The 22,159-nt window shown below is 40.2% G+C and overlaps 1 protein-coding gene across 3 annotated transcripts in view; it reads left to right on the forward strand.

The window, feature by feature from the left end:
• The window catches only part of TLE1 (TLE family member 1, transcriptional corepressor), a 91,402-nt gene extending 69,645 nt beyond the window's left edge, over window positions 1-21,757 (forward strand). For all 3 annotated transcript variants that reach the window (XM_030566723.1, XM_030566721.1, XM_030566722.1), the window contains 6 exons: window positions 6,958-7,207; window positions 8,989-9,236; window positions 11,587-11,734; window positions 12,114-12,264; window positions 12,759-12,835; window positions 18,268-21,757. In XM_030566723.1, coding sequence (XP_030422583.1) covers window positions 6,958-7,207; window positions 8,989-9,236; window positions 11,587-11,734; window positions 12,114-12,264; window positions 12,759-12,835; window positions 18,268-18,375 — 982 coding nt within the window. In that variant the 3' untranslated portion in view covers window positions 18,376-21,757. The remainder of the gene's footprint in view (window positions 1-6,957; window positions 7,208-8,988; window positions 9,237-11,586; window positions 11,735-12,113; window positions 12,265-12,758; window positions 12,836-18,267) is intronic.
• Window positions 21,758-22,159: the final 402 nt, after the last annotated feature.

Raw genomic sequence — 22,159 nt, forward strand, 5'->3', positions numbered from 1 at the left:
TTTAGAAAATAATTTTATACAGTTTTAAACAAAGCATAATTTCCAAAGAATATATTATTGATAAAACTCAATTTTCTGGTGGTATTTCCTTTATAACAGGTATATAGTTTCCCTCTCAACCTGCTCTGTTTCCTGGCAGTGTTTATCTAAAATGCCTGCCTAATTTGTGTGTGGGAAACCTTCCTGTTGATTACAAATATTCTGCAATATGGTTCTAGTTTACATTAAACTATCTGCCTGATTTAATAGTGAAACTGGTTTAAATTTTCCCTTCTTCACTCACGTCTTCCTCTCACAGATGCATCATATGCCTCCTGATTACCTCATGACTTTGTTATGAGGCTTTGTGCTTACACAGGTTCGTACTCAGAATCACTTGTCCTGCACAGCTTTCAGAAGAATGCAGTCACTTAATTTTTAGTGTGATTTGTAAGTTATAAGAAACATTTACTGTGTTGAAACTTACAAGTTGAATCTTTACAAACACACCTTGATTTGCTTCCACCATGTTTTTCAGCCTCATGTGCCTGTCATCCTGACTGATTAAATTGTGCAGTGAATATGGTGTTTTGTGTAGTGCATGTTTCTTCTCCCACTTTTTCCTCTTTCATAGGAATTAATGCAAACTGCTTCTCCTAAATCTGTTTTCTTTGCTAATTACTGCACTTTTACATGCAGACTCCACGAATAGGTTGGCACTCTCAGTCCCTTCTTGGACCGAATTTCATGAATGAAATCCTCACCTGTGGAAAAGATCAGAGAAGAGATAGTGAATGTGCTGCATTTCTAAGAGGGGTCTAAGGATGGTATTATGCATCAAACATTGGCTGTCAAGTTAAATATTGAAGAGCGTACTAGTTCTTAAAATAGATTTTTTCTGTTTTAAGGGGCCATTCCTAGTGACTTCCTAGTTACTTCAGTGAAATGTGGCCCACAGTTTTATAAATAAAATATTGTTGAATCATTCATAGGGCCAATAGATATGAGTAATTTTAATTCTTGGACTTCATTTATTAAACCATTTCACTATTTCCATTTCATGACTTCCAGAAATATTTAATCAAAAGTGTACTGGGGAAGAGGCTCAAATCTAGATATCATTGTTGCAGTGTTCAAGGCACATCAGCCATGTCTGTTTCCTATTGCTTAAAAAGTATTATTTGAATGAAAAATATTGTGTTTGTTTTCCTTCTGGTCACTTGGATTTTGACTGAGAGTTTAAAGCTTAGTTATTGAAACTGCTTCTGAGACCCCTCACTTGCAGTTAAAAGTTACACACTCAGTCATACTCCTGGTCATACTACTTGGAGACTTCTTCCCTCCTTTGCTGATAGTCGCTGCCTCCTTTGCCTGTTCTTACTATAAATAAACATGATAAACTTTTAAAATCCCAGCAGTCTTCAATTGACTGCATTAGGATTTAGACTTATTTTAGCCTCGTTCATTCACAACTAGTAAGATGCCTTCCATTGCCCAGGGTAACTTTATGATATCATCTTTTATCTGTGTTAGATAAGTCTATTGACATTTTCTGGTACAAAATACGGGTCACAGAATTTCACAGACTGCAGGGGAATTCTCAATTTATATTTGAAACCTACTTTCTCCCAGACACACAAATTGAGATGCCACATTGTGTTTGTGTACTAAATGAGAGATGGCATTTTAGTTGTGTATCCTGTTGCAGGTGGGAGGGGGGAGGAAGTTTTCCAGTTAGAAATACTGAATCCCCTGCCATCTGTGTCTGCTGACTGCTGTAACTCTCTGTAGCTACTCTGGGCTCTTGTGTTTTGTTGTTGTTCTAAGTACCATTGACTCAGTTCTCTCTTTCCAAAGGACCAGCATTTCTGTGAGCACCTGTTCTTCTTTGACCACTGTACACACTGAGATCTTATTATTAGAATAGATTGCTGTTAGAAAAATAAGCTGCCTCTTAGGAACCTGCTCTTGTTTTCCAGTTGCCTGCTGTTGCAAGAATTCCCTCTGGAAAACACCCTTTTTTCTACAGCTTCATCTTCTGCTGTGTCACTAAGTTTAAGTCCCTTACTCCCAACCTTTACTGCTTTTTTTTTTTTTTTTAAATCTGCCACTGGCAAGTTTGTTCTCTTCAGAGCCTAATCCTGTTACCAGTGATGCTAGTGACTCTGGCCCATTGCATGCTGACCTAGAAAGCTGTAAGGTGTTTCAACTCTCAGTTCCCATTGCCACAAATTAGCTGGTCTTGGCAGTTGATAGCAGTGCCCCTTAGACACTCTTATTTTCTTTTCTTGTGTTTCTCCCTGAGAACCATTCCTTCCATTTTCTCTTCATCTTGCTGTCAAGCTGTATTTAGTATTTATTCTTCAGTTTTCCTGCCTTCTTTCTGTGGTTTTGTGGCGTTTTCCTTTTCTCCTGTATCATCTTTCTATATTCCCTCCATTGCTGAAGCCTACTGCTAATTTTTTTCCATTACTGTGGAACTAATATTTCTCTAAATTTTTCTTTTGTCTGCCTGTAACTGCTGTTATGACTTACTACTTTTTACTTCTTGTTGTTCAGTTTCACACTTCCATCCTCATAACAAATGATTCAAGCTTATACTTTAAAATCTCTTGCTCAGTAGTATTTGGAAGAGGTCCGATGATCTAAAACTACTTCAGTTTCTTTAGCTATTGGCAATTATTTATTTATCTTGTCGTATATTCATCATGTTGCACAAGAGTGAATTTCTTTAGATTTTTCTCTTGGTTTTTTTTCTTTCTCTTCTGGTGTGGTTTCCAAATCAGTAATTACTTTTCTCCTGAAATCAGTACTATTTGCAGAGATGACTATCTGGTGTGTGACAAATTGTGCACCTTGTCCATTCTCTCCCTACTGTACAGTGAGCAACACGCAGTATTTTATACTCTTCTTTTGGCTTAATGCCGTATTCATATTTGCTCATTTAATTAGTCATTCCAGTGGAGTTTTTAGCTTTCTTTACAGTCCCCTATGGCTGTTGAGTTAAGATTCTTACAGGTTTTCCCAGGGTGTGAGTTCTGACTTCTTCTAGCACTAAGTTGCTGCACTCAGCATTGATGCTAGAATTAATGGTAGCAACATTGTGGTCATAAACCTGACAATTAAAGAACATGCTGTCTTAAAATAGAATTGAAATGATTACAGCTGTTTGTGAAGGGGTGCTGCTGTCAGTGAGATTGGAGTGGCTGACAATATGGGGCAGAGCGCTGAGGCTGGTGGGGCAGGTAACATTCACTGGGCTAGGGGACAGGTAGTACTGGGATGGGGCAGAGGCAGGTACCTGTCAGTCCTCCAGCATTCAGGCAGCGCCAGGGCCAGCAGCCTCTTCACCTTGGAGTCTCCCTCGCTTGCCCAGGGGCCGCTCCTCCTCTTGGGCTCCCCGGACACTGCTACCACGGATGCCCAGGAGGGCGTGGAGCGGGGGGCACTGACATGGAGGAGATGCAAGGGGCTGGGCTCAGCTGGGGCCCTGCATCTGCTGGCCAAGAGCAGCAGGAACCGGGTGCCGCTCAGGGGAGCCGGGCAGCCTGAGCCCCGGGGGAGTCGGGCAGCCTCTGCAGCAGAAGGAGGAGGTGAGGAGCATAGCTTGCCATGGGGCAGGAGAGGCTGCGCTGCTGCTGCTGTGTCCTGATCCTGCCATGTGGTGCAGAAGAAGGAGGTGCCTACAGCTGCTGCCCCCCGCTGCCCATGGAACCGGAGTGCCGGGCCTGGGGCACAGCCCCGCCTGCTGATAAGGGCCAGGCTGCGGCTTCCTACTCATCGCCAGATCACGAGTGAACCCAGCCCCCACTCATCGCCCTCTGCTGCCCCTGCCCCGCTCCTCCCAGCAGCCTCCGCTCCCCCAGCTCAGCCCCACATACCTTTCAAGGTAGGGTTACCATATGTCCATATTCTCCCGGATGTTCTTAGATAGTTAATTATTCCTCCCAGATAGCAATGTAATAACTAAAAAGCTGAACATGTCTGGGAAAATATGGCTATATGGTAACCCTAGGGCTGAGGTCTGTTATTTCTCACCTCTATTATTTATTTATTTAAGAACATTTTTGCTGTTAACAAGCGTGTTATCTCTGGAGACTCAAATCCACAGTTTGAGAACGGCAAAACTAAGCATCTCTGATATCTTCTAGACTGAGCACTGAGTCCGATTTGGTAGATAGAAAAATTAACCTAAATAATCTATACAGAAGCCCCTGGAACTGCATAAGATTTGGTACCTAATCCATGAACTATTGGAACTCATAATTTACAAAAATTTTCTTAAACATTACATGACTATATTGTCGCTTACTGTAGAATTAGAATTTCTAATCCCTATTCCATGATGAGGTATCTTTAAGCTGTAATGTATCTTAATTAAAACTATCTTTAGATAGGTTTTTTCCTTCAAAAACCATTTTATCAAAAAAATCCAATTTAAATAAAAAAAAAGTCTGATTTTTTTTTTAAATCATTGATTTTTATCCATGTATTGTGTTGTAGTAAGGATGTGTGTTTTTATCAGTGCTCTGTTTGTACATTTCAAATCTATTTCGGAGCATATAAATGTTATAGACAAGATTGAGATGGAGACAAAATGTAACTATTTTCTAAAATAATGTCAGTAATTTTAATAAGGAAGTGGCATTTTATTTGTTTAAATGTTTACCATGCAAGTCCTAGTCTTTTGTTTTGATCATCCATTTTTATTAGGGCTGTCAAGCAATTAAAAAATTAATCATGATTAATCACACTGTTAATAATAGAATACCATTTATTTAAATATTTTTGGATTTTTCTACATTTTCATATATGTTGATTTCAAATACAACATAAGTATACAGTGCTTACTTTATATTTATTTTTGATTACAAGTATTTTCACTGTAAAAAAGCAAAAGAAATAGTAGTTTTCAATTAACCTAATACAAGTACTGTAATGGAATCTCTTTATCATGAGTTGAACTTACAAATGTAGAATTATGTACAAACAAAATCTGCATTCAAAAATAAAATAATGTAACATTTTAGAACTTGCAAGTCCACTCAGTCCTACTTGTTGTTCAGCCAATTGCTCAGTCAAACAAGCTTGTTTACTTTTGCAGGAGATAATGCTGTACTCACCCCATTTTAGTGGGTTTTTCAATCCCTGGTTATAGCACATGATACTACAGAAAACACAAATCAGAAAAATCCGAGAGTAATAGTTTTAGGATAGAATGCGAATTAAATAGTGCATGTAATACTGAATTTCATCTGATTACACTGACTGAGAAGCTGTAGGAAGGCTGTATTTGGAGTATAGGGTAGACACTTTGATCACCCTTTTTATGAAAAGGGTATTTTAAGGAAAAAATAAAAGGGAGAACATCAAACTATGTGACTCAGACTGCCCAATTGGTATTAGTGAGCAGGTAGTTCATTCTCCTCTCTATGTTCGTTCAGTTTTTGGCCTTTTTGAGACTGTCATAAATGTGGTGTTAGCGTTGATGGTAGTATTGGTCTTTGTGATGTGAATCAGACATGTATTAAAACATTAGGACAAAATTAGTGATCTCACCAAGGCAATAAAATGTGTTAAGTTAGTGAAAAGGCTTTGTCCTATAATGGTATTCGGGCTATAAAAGAAACACTAGGCCCTAACTACTATTAGTGGAGTATTCTGAAAGTAATACATGTGGGGCATCTGCCTATCTACTTTTTTCAAGGAAAAAATGTATCTTTATTTAGCTACTGTTCTCCACATCCCAGCCATCAGTTTCAGTTCACTTGTACTCAGACGCTGACATGAATGCAAATATCAAAAGCTGTACAAATAATCAGAAATGCCTGGGAAATTGGGCTTGTCAGCTTCTTTGCAGAAATGAGATCCTGCAAATGCTTGTTCAGAGGTACAGCAATTAAGAAAAGGTATCAGTCACCATTTTGATTAAAGTTGTATGTCCTCCATTTGTTCATAGAATCATAGAACTGGAAAGGACCTCGAGAGGCTATCTAGTCCAGGCCCCTGCAATCATGGCAGGACTAAGTATTATCTTAGACCATCCCTGATAGGTGCTTGTCTAACCTGCTCTTAAAAATCTCCAATGATGGAGATTCAGTAACCTCCTTAAGCAATTTATTCCAGTAGTTAACCACCCTAACAGTTAAGAAGTTTTTCCTAATGTCCATCCTAAACCTCCCTTGCTGCAATTTAAGCCCATTGCTTCTTGTCCTATCCTCAGATGTTAAGGAGAACAATTCTTTTCCCTCCTCCTTGTAACAACCTTTTATGTACTTGAAAACTGTTATAATATCCCCTCTGTCTTCTCTTTTCCAGACTAAACAAACCCATTTTTTTCAATCTTCCCTCATAGGTCATGTTTTCTAGACCTCTAATAATTTTTATTGCTCTTTTCTGAACTTTCTCCAATTTGTCCACATCCTTCTTGAAATATGGCACACAGAAGTGGACACAATACTCCAGCTGAGGCCTAATCAGTGCGGAGTAGAGCAGAAGAACTACTTGTCGTGTCTTGCTTACAACACTCCTGCTAATACATCCCAGAATGGTGTTCGCTTTTTTTGCAACAGTGTTACACTGTTGACTCATATTTAGTTCATACTTGCAGTCTAGGTGTTAGGTTAAATTCCCTGAGGCTAAAAGTTGATTAGGTAGTTGCTATGACCTCATAGATGTAGACTTTTTTTTAAGGGGACTTGTTAATCGTACCACTTAATGCACTTTTATTTTTTGCTCTAATTACTTCTCTTGCAAGAGGAGATGGAACTGTCTGCTGTGAGTGGTCTCGTCCCACCCCAAATTTTCTGTGCCTATAGCATTTGGCACCGCAGCTTAGATTGATATAATATGAAAAATAAAATTAGCCAAGCAAAGGAACTGCTAAAGGTTGCTTTGATTTCTCACAACTCAGCGATGTAATGGTTGACCTAATTCTTTTTCTGTCTTTTTCTCTCCTCTTCCCTCTTTCCCCAAAAGAGCATACTCCTTTCACGTTACTGCAGATGGTCAGATGCAGCCTGTACCTTTCCCTCCTGATGCCCTCATTGGACCAGGAATCCCTCGCCATGCTCGTCAGATCAATACTCTGAATCATGGGGAAGTAGTGTGTGCAGTTACCATCAGCAACCCCACAAGACACGTGTACACTGGGGGAAAGGGATGCGTCAAAGTCTGGGATATTAGCCAACCTGGCAACAAGAGCCCTGTCTCTCAGCTGGACTGCCTGGTAAGCAAACAGGAACTTATGCACAAGGGTAACTTCTCCTTGGAGACTTAATAAGGAAATAGCTCTCCAGACCTGGATTTTATTCATATTATAACGAAATATCAGGCAGTTCTGTTTCCTGCTTTAGGTATGTAACTATTTTTTAAAATAAAATGGTAGCAGTGGTGAGGAAGAATCGTAGTTTATTCATCACAATATGATCAGTAACAATCAAATACTGCACTAGACAGATGACTTTTAAATGGAAATTGTCCCCAGTTCTCCCTCTTACAGATAATAGGGGTTTCCCCTTGAGATGAGATGAACGTGACAGAAAGTGAATGCAGTCAGGTTTGCTCTGTGATGCCTAGAACATTCAATAAGTATTTCTCTTTTGCTACAGTTGGTTTAAATAGAAGGTAGTTACAGTGTGCCCGATTACAGTACAGGGAGTGGTCTCAATCTTAGTATGCTTTTGTTCGGAACATAAACGTACATTCGTTGAGAGCTGACCGTGATTTCAGTGCTGTATACAACATGGAGCAGGCAAGATGTGCCTGCTCAACTAGCTCAGGAAGCTTCATACACCATGCTCTGCTCCACAATCAATAAAACCAGCTGAAAAAGGTTGGAAAGAAAGTCAGCCAGTAAAATGTGAAGTGTGAAGGCAAGTGCTCTACTAAGGGTATAAGCTATAAATCTCTATAGTACCTGTTTAAAACAGCAAGTTTGCTTTCAATATTCAATGGTGTTGGTACAAACCAAGGTATACAGTCAGGCTTTGCTGGACCTTCTTCATTACTATCCCAGTGTTAGCCATCAAATATCATTGCTGAATATATGTGATGTGCTTTGTGGAGGATGCAGTCCTGGAAGCAGTGTTCATAGCTATCTACGTATAGGTTATTTTGTCTTTTATTGCTGCGTACAACAGGGCCAGCAAGGTCTGCTACCACAAAAACTGATTGTCCTGCTGTAATAAGGAAAGTAACACAAAACAAATAGCAATATTGCTTTCTTGTATGTTTGAAGTTATAGGCTTTATCCTTTTGGCTGCTGCAGAGCTCTCATCACAATAATTTTGCCATATAAAGTGGGGAAATCATGACAGCCAATTATTTATGGAGTAAAACTTGTAATGGCTGAAACCTGGACTGTTTCCCCTTAGTACTTTTTAGTCAGTAACATTATCACAAATGTGAAACCAGTTATGTGGTTACAGCCCTGCTGACAAACGAAGACCCAGTTTAAGTCCCAAGAAACAGGTTAAGGGCAGTAAGGACATAAAAGGTGCAGCGTTTGTAGCTATAAATGGTAAGCACAAAATAGAGATTAAGGAAAAAAAACTCTAGGGTGGCATTGGTCTTACAGACTGTTTTTCATAGATGGTTTCTTCACACTGCCAAAGTAAGAGGTCATTTGCTCTTTCCGAAATATTCCTGCAGTGCTGGCAGTCATAGCAGAAGGAGTGCACTTGTACAGCAAGCAAGTTCTTGGCTCTATTAGCTTGGCTCTGTCAGTTTGTAATGAGATCTAAGAATTGCTATCCATCAGATTCAAAACACAGTAGGCTTCCATACTTGCAATATGAAAATTGTAGCTTAATTTCTACAGCTGTACTCTCTGCTCAGTGGTGAGAGGTAGGAGATGGAAGCCATTTAGAATCTGCTGGTGAATTTTGTGTACTTTGGCACCAGGAAAATACAGCCTACTGTTTAAAACTTGGATGCAGCATGGATCATGTCATTGGTTATTATCAGTAGGCATTTATTAATGTAACTGAGGTGGCTTGTATTATACAGAATAGAGATAACTACATCCGCTCCTGTAAATTGCTGCCTGATGGATGCACCCTCATAGTTGGTGGGGAAGCCAGCACATTATCCATATGGGACCTGGCTGCACCAACTCCTCGTATAAAAGCAGAGCTGACATCTTCTGCCCCAGCCTGCTACGCCCTGGCTATCAGCCCAGATTCCAAGGTCTGCTTTTCCTGCTGTAGTGATGGGAACATTGCAGTATGGGATCTGCATAATCAGACGTTGGTCAGGTGAGTTATTCTTACTTTACAAAAGGATTTTTACTAAAGTTATTCTTTAGATAATTAGCTAAATATTTATTGTTCCTACATAATGTATTTCATGACAGAAGTGTTACGTAGGTAGTCCCTGTTGTCTAGAGAACAGAGTGAATCCTAGTTTAGTGATCTCAGCCTAGTCCTGGAACCAAGTTCATAAAGGGCCTGATCCAAAGGCCACTGAAATCCATATAAAAATTCCCATGGACTTCAGTGAATTTTGGATCAGCCCCAAATCACCGCAGACCGTGTCATATATATCACTTTAATCTTCATGGTTGATGAAGAGTGAATGCAAACTTTGGGGTAGTATTGAGGTGTGTTTTTTTTGTCTTGTCTTGACCCTTGTTATGTAAGTATTGAAAATCACCTGCTTATAAATGGTAACAAAATTTGACTATCCAAAAGTGATTTAGAAGAGTGTGGATGCTGCCAACTGTATCAATAAGGCAAGAAATACCAATAGTCCATTGTGCATGAGAAATGAGTGTTGACAAGACATTATGACCATGTGTTCTTTGGGAAACTTCCTGTGCAGTAACATCTTGGCCTTTTCTGTTGAGATTTTTTTTTAGCATATAGTTGATTATACTGGTATTGGGATGCACCAAAGGTGTTAAACAAGGCTTGGAGCAGCTCTTACATTTTGTTTAATTTAACCATAGTATAAATAATGTTAAATTAAAATTGAAATGATTTAATGCATTGTTTTTTTTTCTGCCATTCTTGCCCAGTTTTCGCCTCTCACATTTTTAAGGTACTATTTTTGGTAGTTGGTCCATTTTTTTGGAGGCTAATAAGTGATACTTTTGTAGCCAACCTCTAATTCTTTTAGGATTGGTTCGCAGGGAGTACGATTAACTTAATGCCCAGATAAATCATGTCCGTAACTGACTTTCCTTTAAGCCTTCAAGACAAAACAGTGCATGTGCTAGAGGCAGAATCCATTTCTAAATGTGAGTGCCTGGCATGGTAATGTTATCGCTTTTTGCTGTTATGCAGAGGCTGGATCTGGAATTGCCTGGGATAGCTTATATCATAATAATGCTGTGGTCCACTAAAAAGCTAACTTTTGGTCCATTGCTACTAAATTTGTAGATATCTATGGTACTGTAAGGAAATAGAGCTTAAATTAGGAATGGCCCTGATTTTCAGTAAGTGTTCAGTACACACTCTGGGCCTATTTAAAATGTCTCTGAGTGGGCACCAAAAAAATTGAGGCACCCAAATCCTAGTCACTCTTTAGAATTTAGGCTCACATGCTTGCACAAAGGATAAAGCTGTTTGTATGTTTAGGTCCACAAATTTGATTTTGGCATGTCCTAAAATGTGGATGACCCTTGCTATGTATTTAAATTATGTCTCAGTACAAATAAAATCTTTCTAAATGTTATGACACTCTCATGAATGACCAGGACTAGCTGCCATAGTGCTGTGATGCACTTTTTTCCTGTGTATGTTTGCTTCTAATCTTCCATTGCCTGCTACTTTTACTAATTGATAACTCCTTGTGTTTTCAGATCAGTGACTCAAAACAAAACATGCCACATGACCTTTATTGTGGCAGCTGTAAATGATTTATAGTTGACTCCCAAAACAGTATTCTCTCTCCCCCCACCCTGTCAACCTTTGACACTAAGGCATAGGACTTCCCCAAAGCCCATCGCCAGTGAAAAATGCAAGCATCTCAGAAGATGTTAGTCTAAGGATCAAGGAAAACTTGTTGACCCTGTGTTGCTGAGAGCCGGAAGTTCCTAAGGCAAAGCTTTAAAACAAAACATACTGTTTAGTGACTATAGGATCTCATGACCTACTACCACGGAGGGCATAATTTTGCTGATTCAGTCATGGTGGCGGTGTTGTTTTTAGTTTTCTGGATTCTTTCCTACTAATATTTATGTAACCAAATCTGCTATGTATTTATCTTCTTGATTCACAGATAAATAAAAATGCAGAAATAACTAGTTTGTCCCCTGGATAGTTTGTTTTTTAATCTTGGTGATTCATTCATTTTTTCCAGGTGTGATAGGTAACATACTTATACTTTGTGTTTTAAATAGCTTTCCTTCCTCCCAAAATCTGATAGGAAATATTTGACTACTTTTGTTTAGCTAGCTGTATTACAGATCATTTCCCTAACACCTGCAAAGTGGTTTTTGTAATGTGTGCATTTCACGTCCAGCCAGGGGGAGGGGCTGGCTCTTGCACATCAGCAGACTCAGAAGAGATGACACACACATACAGAATCCAAAACTAACAACACAACAGTGTTTACCTTGAGCTCTGGCAGGAAATCATTATTCAATCTAGTTTGTTTTATCAGGCAATTCCAGGGCCACACAGATGGAGCCAGCTGTATTGACATTTCTAATGATGGTACCAAGCTCTGGACGGGAGGTTTGGACAACACCGTCAGATCCTGGGACTTGAGAGAAGGGAGACAGCTACAACAGCATGACTTCACATCACAGGTGACTAGGTTTTCCTACATTTTTTTTTTTAATTTGCTAGTTTATTTAGGATGATACTCAAGAACTAAACCCAGTGCAAGGGGGGCATTTTTATTTTGCTGTTAGAAGCCAAACATGCATTACATTTTGGAATTCCTATAGATTATTGGCTCACAAAAATGTAACGATAGCCTAAATTAATCTCACTTCCCGCTTCCCCCCAGACATAGTTGAATTACAGAATAGATAACTAAATATTCCCCTATCCTCTTCTCTGAATTGGAACAATATTCTTGCTGGTGAACAATTTGGATTTGGTTTTAGTCTCTTTCCTCCATTGTGATATTTCATTCATTAACATTGCAAAAAGATAAAGTTTTTCCTTGTTTAATTTGCCCAGATCTTTTCCCTTGGATATTGCCCTACTGGTGAATGGCTAGCTGTGGGGATGGAGAGCAGCAATGTGGAAGTACTACATGTAAATAAACCAGACAAGTATCAACTACATCTTCATGAGAGCTGTGTGTTGTCACTTAAGTTTGCTTACTGTGGTAAGTTGGCCTGAGCATGGCACTGGAAGCCAAGAGTTCCTGAGTTCTAATCCCTGCTGTGCCAGTTATTTACTGTATGACTTGGGGAAGTCACTTCACCTTTCTGCCTCTTATTTGCCATCTGTAAAATGATGGTAATACCCATCTACCTTTCTCCCATGGCTGTTGTGGACATTAGTTCATGTTTGTAAAGTGCTTTCTACCTACTATGTGTTTTGTTTCGTTTTTTAAGTATTATTATTACAAGCAGCAACAGCATTCCTCTGTGATGGGTTTCATATTCTCCCCTCCCCCAATACACACACACAGATGTAAGCAAAAACCATGTTGATTAGTACCAAGAGCTTTGAATAGTGCTAATCAGCCAGGTAATAACCCCTGAGGTTAATATGCCTGTTGAGTTAAACTTCTTAAATATGAGTTGAAAATGTAAAATCTGTCAGTTGTTGGATGTTTTATTATACATTCTCATTTCCTTTATGTTACATTTCTAGGTAAATGGTTTGTGAGTACTGGAAAAGATAACCTTCTTAATGCTTGGCGGACCCCCTATGGAGCCAGTATATTCCAGGTAAGAGTAATAGCCCCACCCCGCTTAATTTCTTTAAAAAAAAAAAAAGTGTTGGAGGGAGAGTGAAGAAAGGATTTTATTTTTTTAGTCATATTTTTCTTTGAGTAATTGCACGTGCCCATTCCACTTCAGGTGTGTCTGCGCCCAATGCACCAAAGTTGGAAATTTTCCCCTTAGTGATACCCATTGGGGTGGCATATGCGCCTTCAGCCCCCTCATTCCGCTGCCCCAGACCTCCCTCAGTTCCTTCTGACCACTTGGGATCAGTAGTCAGAGTGCATGGGCATGCTGTTGCAAGTTTCTCCCTTTACATGGAAATTATCTTTCTTTATGTAAATAGTTAAGTTAGTGATATTCATTGGTGTTAGATTATTGTAGGTTTTATTGGCTGTTTTTGTTGGAGCATTGGTTCCCTCTTATTCGTGGGTTACTGACACCCAGTACTGAGGTATGCGTTGGTCTCTGGGTTTTAAGTCTTGTGCTGGCTGCAAGAAATCTATGCCAAAGAATGATCCTCATTTCACCTGCCCAAAGTGCCTCATTGTGGGTCATTTTCAAAATCCCTGCCATATTTGCAGGGACTTCAAACCCCAGACGAAAAAAGACAAATAGGCGAGACTGCCATATCCTCCTGGAGGCTGCTCTGCATCCACCTTCTGTACTTTCCTGTCAAGGAGGGCATCAAGTACTTTAGCATTGGTGAAGACTGTCCCTTGGGACACTGCTTCTGAAGGTCAGCACCAATCCCCTTTTCTAGCGCCGAGAAAGAAGCATGGAAGATCATACCATTCATCAGAGGAGACGAGTCTTGGATCATTCAAAGATCGAGGTCCCTGGGAACATCCATCAGAAAACAAACTGGAGGACAGGATAGAATGTCCTCTGGGAAGAGATGCTCCCTGTTACCAACCTCTTCTCATCAAGGATTATCAACTCTGGCATCCATGCCTGTGCCATTAAGAAGGACCTCTGCTACAGTGCTGCCTCTTTCAGTGCAAAAATAATAGCACCAGGAAAATCTCTTGGTACTGATGACAATGGAGACCTATGTGGCAGCACACGATCTACTCTGTCTCATGGTGCCAAATTCTCTGATTGTCCAGGAGACAAGCTAGCTGGTACCAGTGAAAGGCCCTGGCTATGGACCTACCTCAGAGACAAGTTCATCCCTTGATACTGTTTGGGCTAGCTCTTTGGAGTGTCCAGCACTTTCTTGCTCAATTCCATCCAGAGGTAAACAGCATGCTGTCGCCAGTTCCGATATTTCTGGAGAGACACCTCTAGGCTCTGGCGCTGCTTAGCACAGTACAACCATGGTCATGCAAATCAGGAGTCTACCTCACAATCCAAGGAGGATCCTATGTCCCTCACTCCTGGGTTAGATGACAACGCTCACCTCCATTTCAGGAATTCCGTTCCTCGTATCTATCACAAGTGCTGAGACGTGGACCTTTGGAGCAATTGTGGCTGGGGTCCTATGCCATACTGGAACCTGTGGGGCATGCCTCCCACTTCCAGATCCTCCCTGGTTTCCTAGCCTTATAGATCTTCTAGCAGATGACATATCACAAGGTCCGTACCAAGAAGACTTTCAAGACCAGACTCATGCTTCCAAACATTGACCTACTGCATCACAGGAGGATTAGCCTTGGCCTCCTCTGTATTTTTCCTCCTCTCATCTGATGAGACTGTATTTCCCCCAGGATTCCTCACCTGTCTGGGTTGACATCAGGGCTTATCGAGAACTTTTAAAAGAGAGTAGCTACCTCTTTTGATATTCCTGCTGAAGTGGTTCCAGGAGAGTTCCCACAGGCTTTTTAGTTCAGCATTATGGGTTCAGCAGGGCCTTCTCGAGTGGCTCTGCCCATCAACAACAGCTGCAAAATCCTTGTGGCAAATGCTATCCTCTGCCTTTCACAGCTAAGAGAACTGACAGCGGGTGCCATGTCCCTTCTCAGGGCTATGAATGTTTTTATACCCATCCTTTGCCAGGTTCCTTCATTATCTTGGAGGTGAATGAGTGTGTGTCAGGATTGACCATCTTCTACACCACAGGACAAAGACATGAAGAAATTAGACCTTTCTGATAGGAAAATTTATTCCACATCTGGGCTACAATTTCATATCTTTAGCCAACAAGCCTTATTGGCCAGATATGACTTCTCCCTCTGTGACGCCAATATTCTGTAGTTCTCAGACCACTCTGCAAGCATTCTTAGATGGGGTAGATTGAGCACCATGGAATCTGCAATATCCTCCCATATTTTTACTAACATGTTATCCTGGTTCCTATATCCTTGGTCCCATATTACTACAGATCAGGGAGTCCTAGGTACTGTGAAATTGCTGTTTATTTCCACTCCCCCCACCCAACTTCCTTCCCTACTTCTCTTCAGAGAACACTCTCACAAGGATGTCCTCCTCTGACAAGTGCAGTCTCATCTCCATTTGGGAGCTAAAGAAGAGGTTCCCCTCTTTATTGAGGTTTCTATTCACGTTATTTCCTGATTCTGGAGGCAAAAGAAGGTCTCAGATCCATCCTGGACTTGTAAAACGTTAAAGAAGTAAGGTTTTGCATGATAACCCTAGCCTCCATCATCCCCTCCCTTGATCTCGGTGACTGGTGTGCCATCTTCGACTTGAAAGATACCCATTTTCATGTGGCTGTCCCATAAAACTACAGGAGATTCCTAAGATTTCTGGTCAACAATACCCATTATCAGTTTGCAATCTTACCCTTCTGCCTGTCTGTTGCCCTTAGTCTGTATATTTATAAAATGCATGGCAGGAGTAGCTGCATTCTTAAGGACAGTAGGAGTCCAAGTGTTTCCTAACCTGAGTGACTGCTAGTACGAGATCAATCCAAGCTACAAGTGGAAGTCGGTCTATCCAGGATTCAATCCATCTTCAGTGTTCTGGTTATGTTGAACAATGAAGACAAGTCAATCTTCTTCCCAGTTCAGAGAATACAATGTATAAAACAATCCTGAATGCTCCAGTAGCCTGGGCGTTCCTACCTCAAGTCTGATTCCAGACAATGTTAAACATTTCCATAGATCCCAAAGACCATCCACCTACAACAGTAAGATACTGCCTCAGATTACTGGAGCACATGGCCTCCTGCACATATGTGGTTTGGCATGCCAGAATTCGTCTCCAAAAGTTTCAGAGCTGGTTAAGGTCAGTGTACTTCCTGACTCATTACCCATTGGATATGTTGATATGAGTACTTGGGCATGAGTGATAGCCTCCTTGGTCTAGTGGATGGATCCAGCCTATGTGTTTGTGGAAGTTTCCTTCATCTCTCCTTTACCCACACTGACTTTTTGATTACACATACCTCTTCTCTAGGTTGGGGAGCACACCTGGGAAACCTACAAACTCAGGATCTGAGATCTCTTCAAGATTTAGCTCTCCACATAAACATGTGGGAGTTCAGGGCTATTCATCTGGCCTATTGGGCTTTTCTCACTCACATCAGGTTGAAGGCTCAACAAGTCCTCATGGACAACACTGCAGTGATGTTCTCCATGAACAGACAGAGAAGGTCCAGTCAGACAATTCATCTTAAAACCTATCACCTTCCTGGTCTTCAGAGCAGCTTGGAAGATTGCCTGAGCAGTTTGTTCAGCATAGATCATGAGTGGTCTGTCGGGTTCATTTTTCAAACCAGGTCCCTCACATAGACCTGTTAACTACTCACAAAGTGTCAGCTATTTTGGTCACAGTCAGGAATTGCTGACAGATGCTTTCCTACTTTCTTGGAAAGACAAACTGTTGGATGCCTTCCTTCCTATTCCGCTATTTCTCAAGCCCAAGAAGGATCATGTTTGTATGGTCCACATAACACCAAGTTGGCCTAGCCAGTATTAGTTCTCCAGTCTGCTGAGCCTTTGACACTATCTACAGAACCCAGCTTGATTTCCCAGGACCACGGTTGCCTGCTACATCCCAACATGGCCACTCTTCATCATACTGCCTGGATGCTCCGTAGAGATGGAGTATTATGGTCTCATGAATAGCAGGATGCCATTTACTAGATACGCTTCCCTGTTGAAGAGGAAACAGTTCTCCCTCTGATCAAAGCAGAAAGGTGTTTTTACAGTCATGGCCATTATCCAACATGTTTTGGACGGTTTATTCTATCTGAACAAGAAGGCCTATTGATTACTTACATCAGAGTTCACCTGAGAGCTACCTCCATTCTCCATCCACCAATTGCAGGCCACTCAGAGTTTTCTAATCCTGTAGCAATCAGAGTCTTAAAAGGTCTGGACAGGCAATATCCCCATGTCATGGATCCCATTCCTCCCTGGGACCGAAATCTGGTGATAACAAGGTTGATGGGTCTCCCCTTTTAACCAATGGCTACCTGCTCTTTACCTCATCTGTCTATGAAAGCAGTGTGTTTTTGGTAGCTACTACTTTCATGAGAAGGGTGATAGAGTTATGAGTTCTGGCAGCTGGCCCTCCTTACTCAGTTTTTTATGAGGACAAGGTATACTTGTGCCCACATCTGAAATTCCTGACTGAGGTGGAACTCCAATACTTTTAATCAGGCCATATATTTACTGACTTTCTTTCCTAAGCCCTGTTCTCCTAAGAATGAGGAGAGGTTTCATACCTTGGATGTTAGAAGAGTACTTGGACAGAATTAGGTTTTATAGATCATTATCCCAGCTGTTTGTGTCAGTTACAGTCAAATGAAAGGACCTCAGAGGATTTCATCTTGCATACATCTGTGCTATTATGTTGCCTATGTACCCCCTCCAAACAGGGTGATAGCGCACGCTGCAAGATCTCAGGCAGCTTCAGCAGCTTTTTTGGCTCATGTACCTATAACAGACATTTGTAGAGCAACTTGGTCATCAGTGTACCTTTACTACTCGTCATGCTGTATCTCAGCATTCCAAAGATGATGCTACTTTTGGACAAGTAGTTCTTCAATCCTTGTTCAGGTAGACTCCAAAACCCACCTTTGGATCGTACTTCTTGTGCATCACCTGAAGTGGAATGGACATGTGCAGTCGCTTGAAGAATGAAAAACGGTTACTAACTTGTTCTGTAATGGTTGTTCTTTGAGATGTGTTGCACATGTCCATTCCATGATGCACCCGCTGTCCCCTCTATCGGAGTCCATCTGGTTAGAAGGAATAGAGGGTCTGGGGTGGCTCTGTTCTTTATACCATCATGCAGCAGCATGAGGTGGCTGATGGTGCATTTGCCTCCCCAAAGGGTATTGCTAAAGGAAAAACTTTGGTTCACTGGGCGCGCGCGCGCACACACACACACACACACTCTCTCTCTCTCTCTCTCTCTCTCTCTCTCTCTCTCTCTCTCTCGAAGTGGATGGACAAGTGCAATACATCTTGAGCAGCAGTTACTGAACAAATTAGTGACAATTTTTGTGTTTTTTTTCCCCCCACATCTAGTCCAAAGAATCCTCATCAGTGCTTAGTTGTGACATCTCTGTGGATGATAAATATATAGTCACTGGCTCTGGAGACAAGAAAGCTACAGTCTATGAAGTCATCTACTGAAAAATGTGATGGGGACATAACTTATAGAGTTGAACTGGGCCAAATGTTCTTAATTTGTAGAAGTAGAGAGGTTTTACCTTTTTTAAAAAGGAAGAAAATATCAATTTCTAGGCCTTGACATGAAACAACTCCAAGTATACAAAATAAAATAGAAGGCAACATCCAGCAACTAGGTATCAGCTACCTGGACCAAATGAAACACGGAGGCAAGATGGACAGATGTAGCCTAGGTTTGGAGGATTTAAAAAAACTGAGTTTGCTGATGAATGTTGAAGCCTTTTATTTTTCTTTCTTTCTTTGTGACCTCATGCAGATCTTTCTCATTGCCTGAATATGTGGGATTACCTTTCTTTTCTTTGCAGTTCAACTTGCATTCTGTCCTGTGTAGAGCGGTGGTGTCTCAGATGAACTTGTTTTCTGGTTTTGCATCTTGTGATATTTTTTTTGTATTTTTGTTCAAGGTCAAACGTTTGTATAAATTGTAAATATATTTGGTTTATTACAGTAAAGGCTTTAGTACCAACGGTCTTTTTTGCTCTCACTTATTAAGTGATCTGTTTAAAGACTTTTTTGGGATACAAGTACCTTTTGTAGGAAAATGCAAAAACTATGTAAAGTTTGAGAACAATGTCCTTTACTTTCTTTACTAACCATCCCTAAAGTTCAGTATCATACCTGAAAACAGGAGTTTCACATACCAGTTTATAAAATTTAGTAGGAACTGTTTTGTGCTACAGAAAACTGAAAAGAATTTTTTTTGTAACTGATTAATTAGTGCCAATATAAAAATTGAAGAACAATTCATAAAGGATATGCATTTAATTATTTCTCTCAGATGTCCAATATATATTTGATTTGGCAGATGTAATATACATATTTGTGCCTAATTATAACCCATTGAGTTCACTCCAAAACACATACAGTAAGGGGTGACTTTTCTCACTTACCTAATTAATCAAGTTCACCCAGAACTACATTTTAAATTAATACATCAAATCTCTGGTGTATTAAAGGGAGATTAAAGTGAATAATGTTATTGGACAAATTATACCACTTCAGATTCTATTTTCTCTTTGAGGAAGTGATGTGGCCTGGCAACTTCTGGTCATTCTGTATAAATAAGGCTCTGTGAAATCTTAATGAGGGCTCCTTGAGTTAAATTGGATCATACCCCTGCCATTGACTGGGCCACTGTTATGGTAGTTTTGAAGAACGATGCTTCGATGCCAGTTACCAAAGCTAGAAGCCCCAAAATTACCTGACTTGGCATTATGTACTTTAAAGATAGAGCTGGGAAGAGAGTTTGTGAGAACTACTACTTCTGATGCATATAAATTGTGTATATGTTGGAAAACTACATCTTCTATTCTGTTATGATAGTCCTAATTAATAGGATTTTGTCTAATGTTTGCATGATAAGCTCAGATACTATGCTACGAAGGGTCACATATGTACCTTGGTCGTATATAATAAGCTGAATAAGTATGTTATATATGGAGCGTACAGAGGAACAGGAGGGAATTTATATATATGGCAGATAAACTAAGGTTTATTTGCAAGGAACTGCCCTCTCTGATTTTCTTCCTGATGTTTTAAGAAGTGGCCCACATCTCTGCTCTTACAAAAAAAGACAAGTTACCAGCAAGAAAAGACTGTGGTTGAGAGATTCATTAGCTGGCTGCAGTGTGTCCCATGTGGGAGAAAATTTTCTCTCTGGTTTCCAATGCCTGCAGAGACATTAGTTTTCTTTTCAATTTATGTGACCATTCTACTGAAACCATTTCATAGCACTGTGGAATTGTAATGGCAGTAATATATAACTTGCATTTCGAATGTAAAATGTTAACCATTCTTGATGGTCTAGTTTTGTTGCCATTTAAAATTGATGCTTTATCTATACATATCCATACATGTGCCTAGTGCTGTACATCTGTATGAAAATTAAACCAATTAGGTTTGGTTACGAATTTTCATGCTGCTTTGGTGCATTGTGAGGTGTGAGGCTGAAGCACTCTGGTTTTGACCATCTAGGAGCATTGTGTTTGGTATAACTGCACAATCAATTTTTAAAATATTAAACATTTTCAAAAAGAAGAATTGAAAAAAAAAATGTACAAGCTTACTAAAAGTTACTCTTTTAAAAATACCCCTACTATTTTAAAATTCAAAAATTTTAAAGTTATTGGGAGTCTACTCTCTGTATCTTACTTTGCTAACCAGAAATTGCAGATCCCAAAACAGAGCTTGTTGGCTAAAGTTTTGCTCATGAGAGATCTTTATCTTAGCTGACATACTCTTTTTATTGTTTCCAGGAGACTAATTCTAGATGGACAAATAGGGCTAACATTTTAATATGTTTACTTTATTTAAAAAGTTTCCTTTTATATTTTTTTATTCCATGTGTATTTTCCAGGAAAGAGAACTGAAATGCTTGCTTTTGATAGTCTGGGATGCTCCTTGTAATCTTTTCAAATGCCAATTTGCATTAAAAAACCCCCAAGAGTGATAGAAAAAAATAATTACACCTAAGATGGTCCCCCGCCCCCCCTTTATGAATAATATTTAATCCAATGGCAATTCACTAACAACCCATGATTTGTGCAGTTAGGCTGTGCGCCCACAGAGTTGGAATATTATTTGTGAAGATAAGCTTATGCTATATAGATGATTTGAGGAACTTTTAAATCCAGTTTCTGAATGAGAACAACTAGATCCCTGATCAAGTCTATTTCAGGTTCTGATCCAGCCATTTTTCGGTGCGTTTCAGGAGACTGCTGTGTCTACAACTATCCCCACTGAAGTCCAGTGGGGTTCATTGTGGGTGCAGCAGTCCTCTCACACATGACTTAATGAATCAGGGCCCTAATATTGAATCTGTATTCTTGCCCTTTGGCCTCATTCATTTCACTTTTCTGGACATTTTTGTAAGTTTTGCAACTATATTTCAACATGACTCTCAAGCTATCAAGCTTTTCCCATGAAACACTGCAAAGGACACATCAACTTCATAAATGTTTCCAATTTTTTTTTCATAAAGAGATGCTCCCTCACTCAGTAAAATCTTGGAACACTTCTGCAAACTTCTCAACAAGAGTCAGCAGCTGTAGAACCTGCAACTTTTTGTAAAATAGTGGGTGGAGTAGGAATGTGCATTGGGGAGAGAAACAAGCCAAAATTCTTCCTTTGTTGTGTGCTCCTGCAGTAGCAGAAATGGCACTGAAAGACGCACACAGAGACATGAGCATTCTGGATTTTCTAGCAATAACTGAAAAGTGGTTTAAAATATTTATCATCTGTTTGCAGTATTATTGTGGCTATGTTGAGCAAGGATGGTGTCACTAGCCTCTGTTTGCCAGACACTGGGAATGGGTGACAGAGGATGGATCACTTGATGATTACCTGTTCTGTTCGTTCCCTCTGGGGCACCTGGCATTGGTCACTGTCGGAAGACAGGCTACTGGGCTAGGTGGATCTTTGGTCTGACCCAGTATGTCTGTTCTTATGTTCTTATGTTGGACCCAGGATATGAGAGACAAGGTGGGTGACATAATAACTTTTATTGGACAAACTTCTGTTGCTGAAAGAGACAAGCCTTTGAGCTCCATGGAGCTCTTCTTCAGGTCTGAGAAAGTAATTGGAGTGTCACAGCTAGGTTTCTTCCAACATGTGTTAACACCTTATGCTTAGCAATCTGTTCCTTCTTGTATTTAGCTGTGACACTGATTACCTTTTCCATATCTAAAGAAGAGCTCTGTAGAGCTCAAAAGCTAGTCTCTTTCACCAA

The sequence above is a fragment of the Gopherus evgoodei genome, chromosome 6 (assembly GCF_007399415.2).
Source record: "Gopherus evgoodei ecotype Sinaloan lineage chromosome 6, rGopEvg1_v1.p, whole genome shotgun sequence".
Classification (NCBI taxonomy): Eukaryota; Metazoa; Chordata; order Testudines; family Testudinidae; genus Gopherus; species Gopherus evgoodei.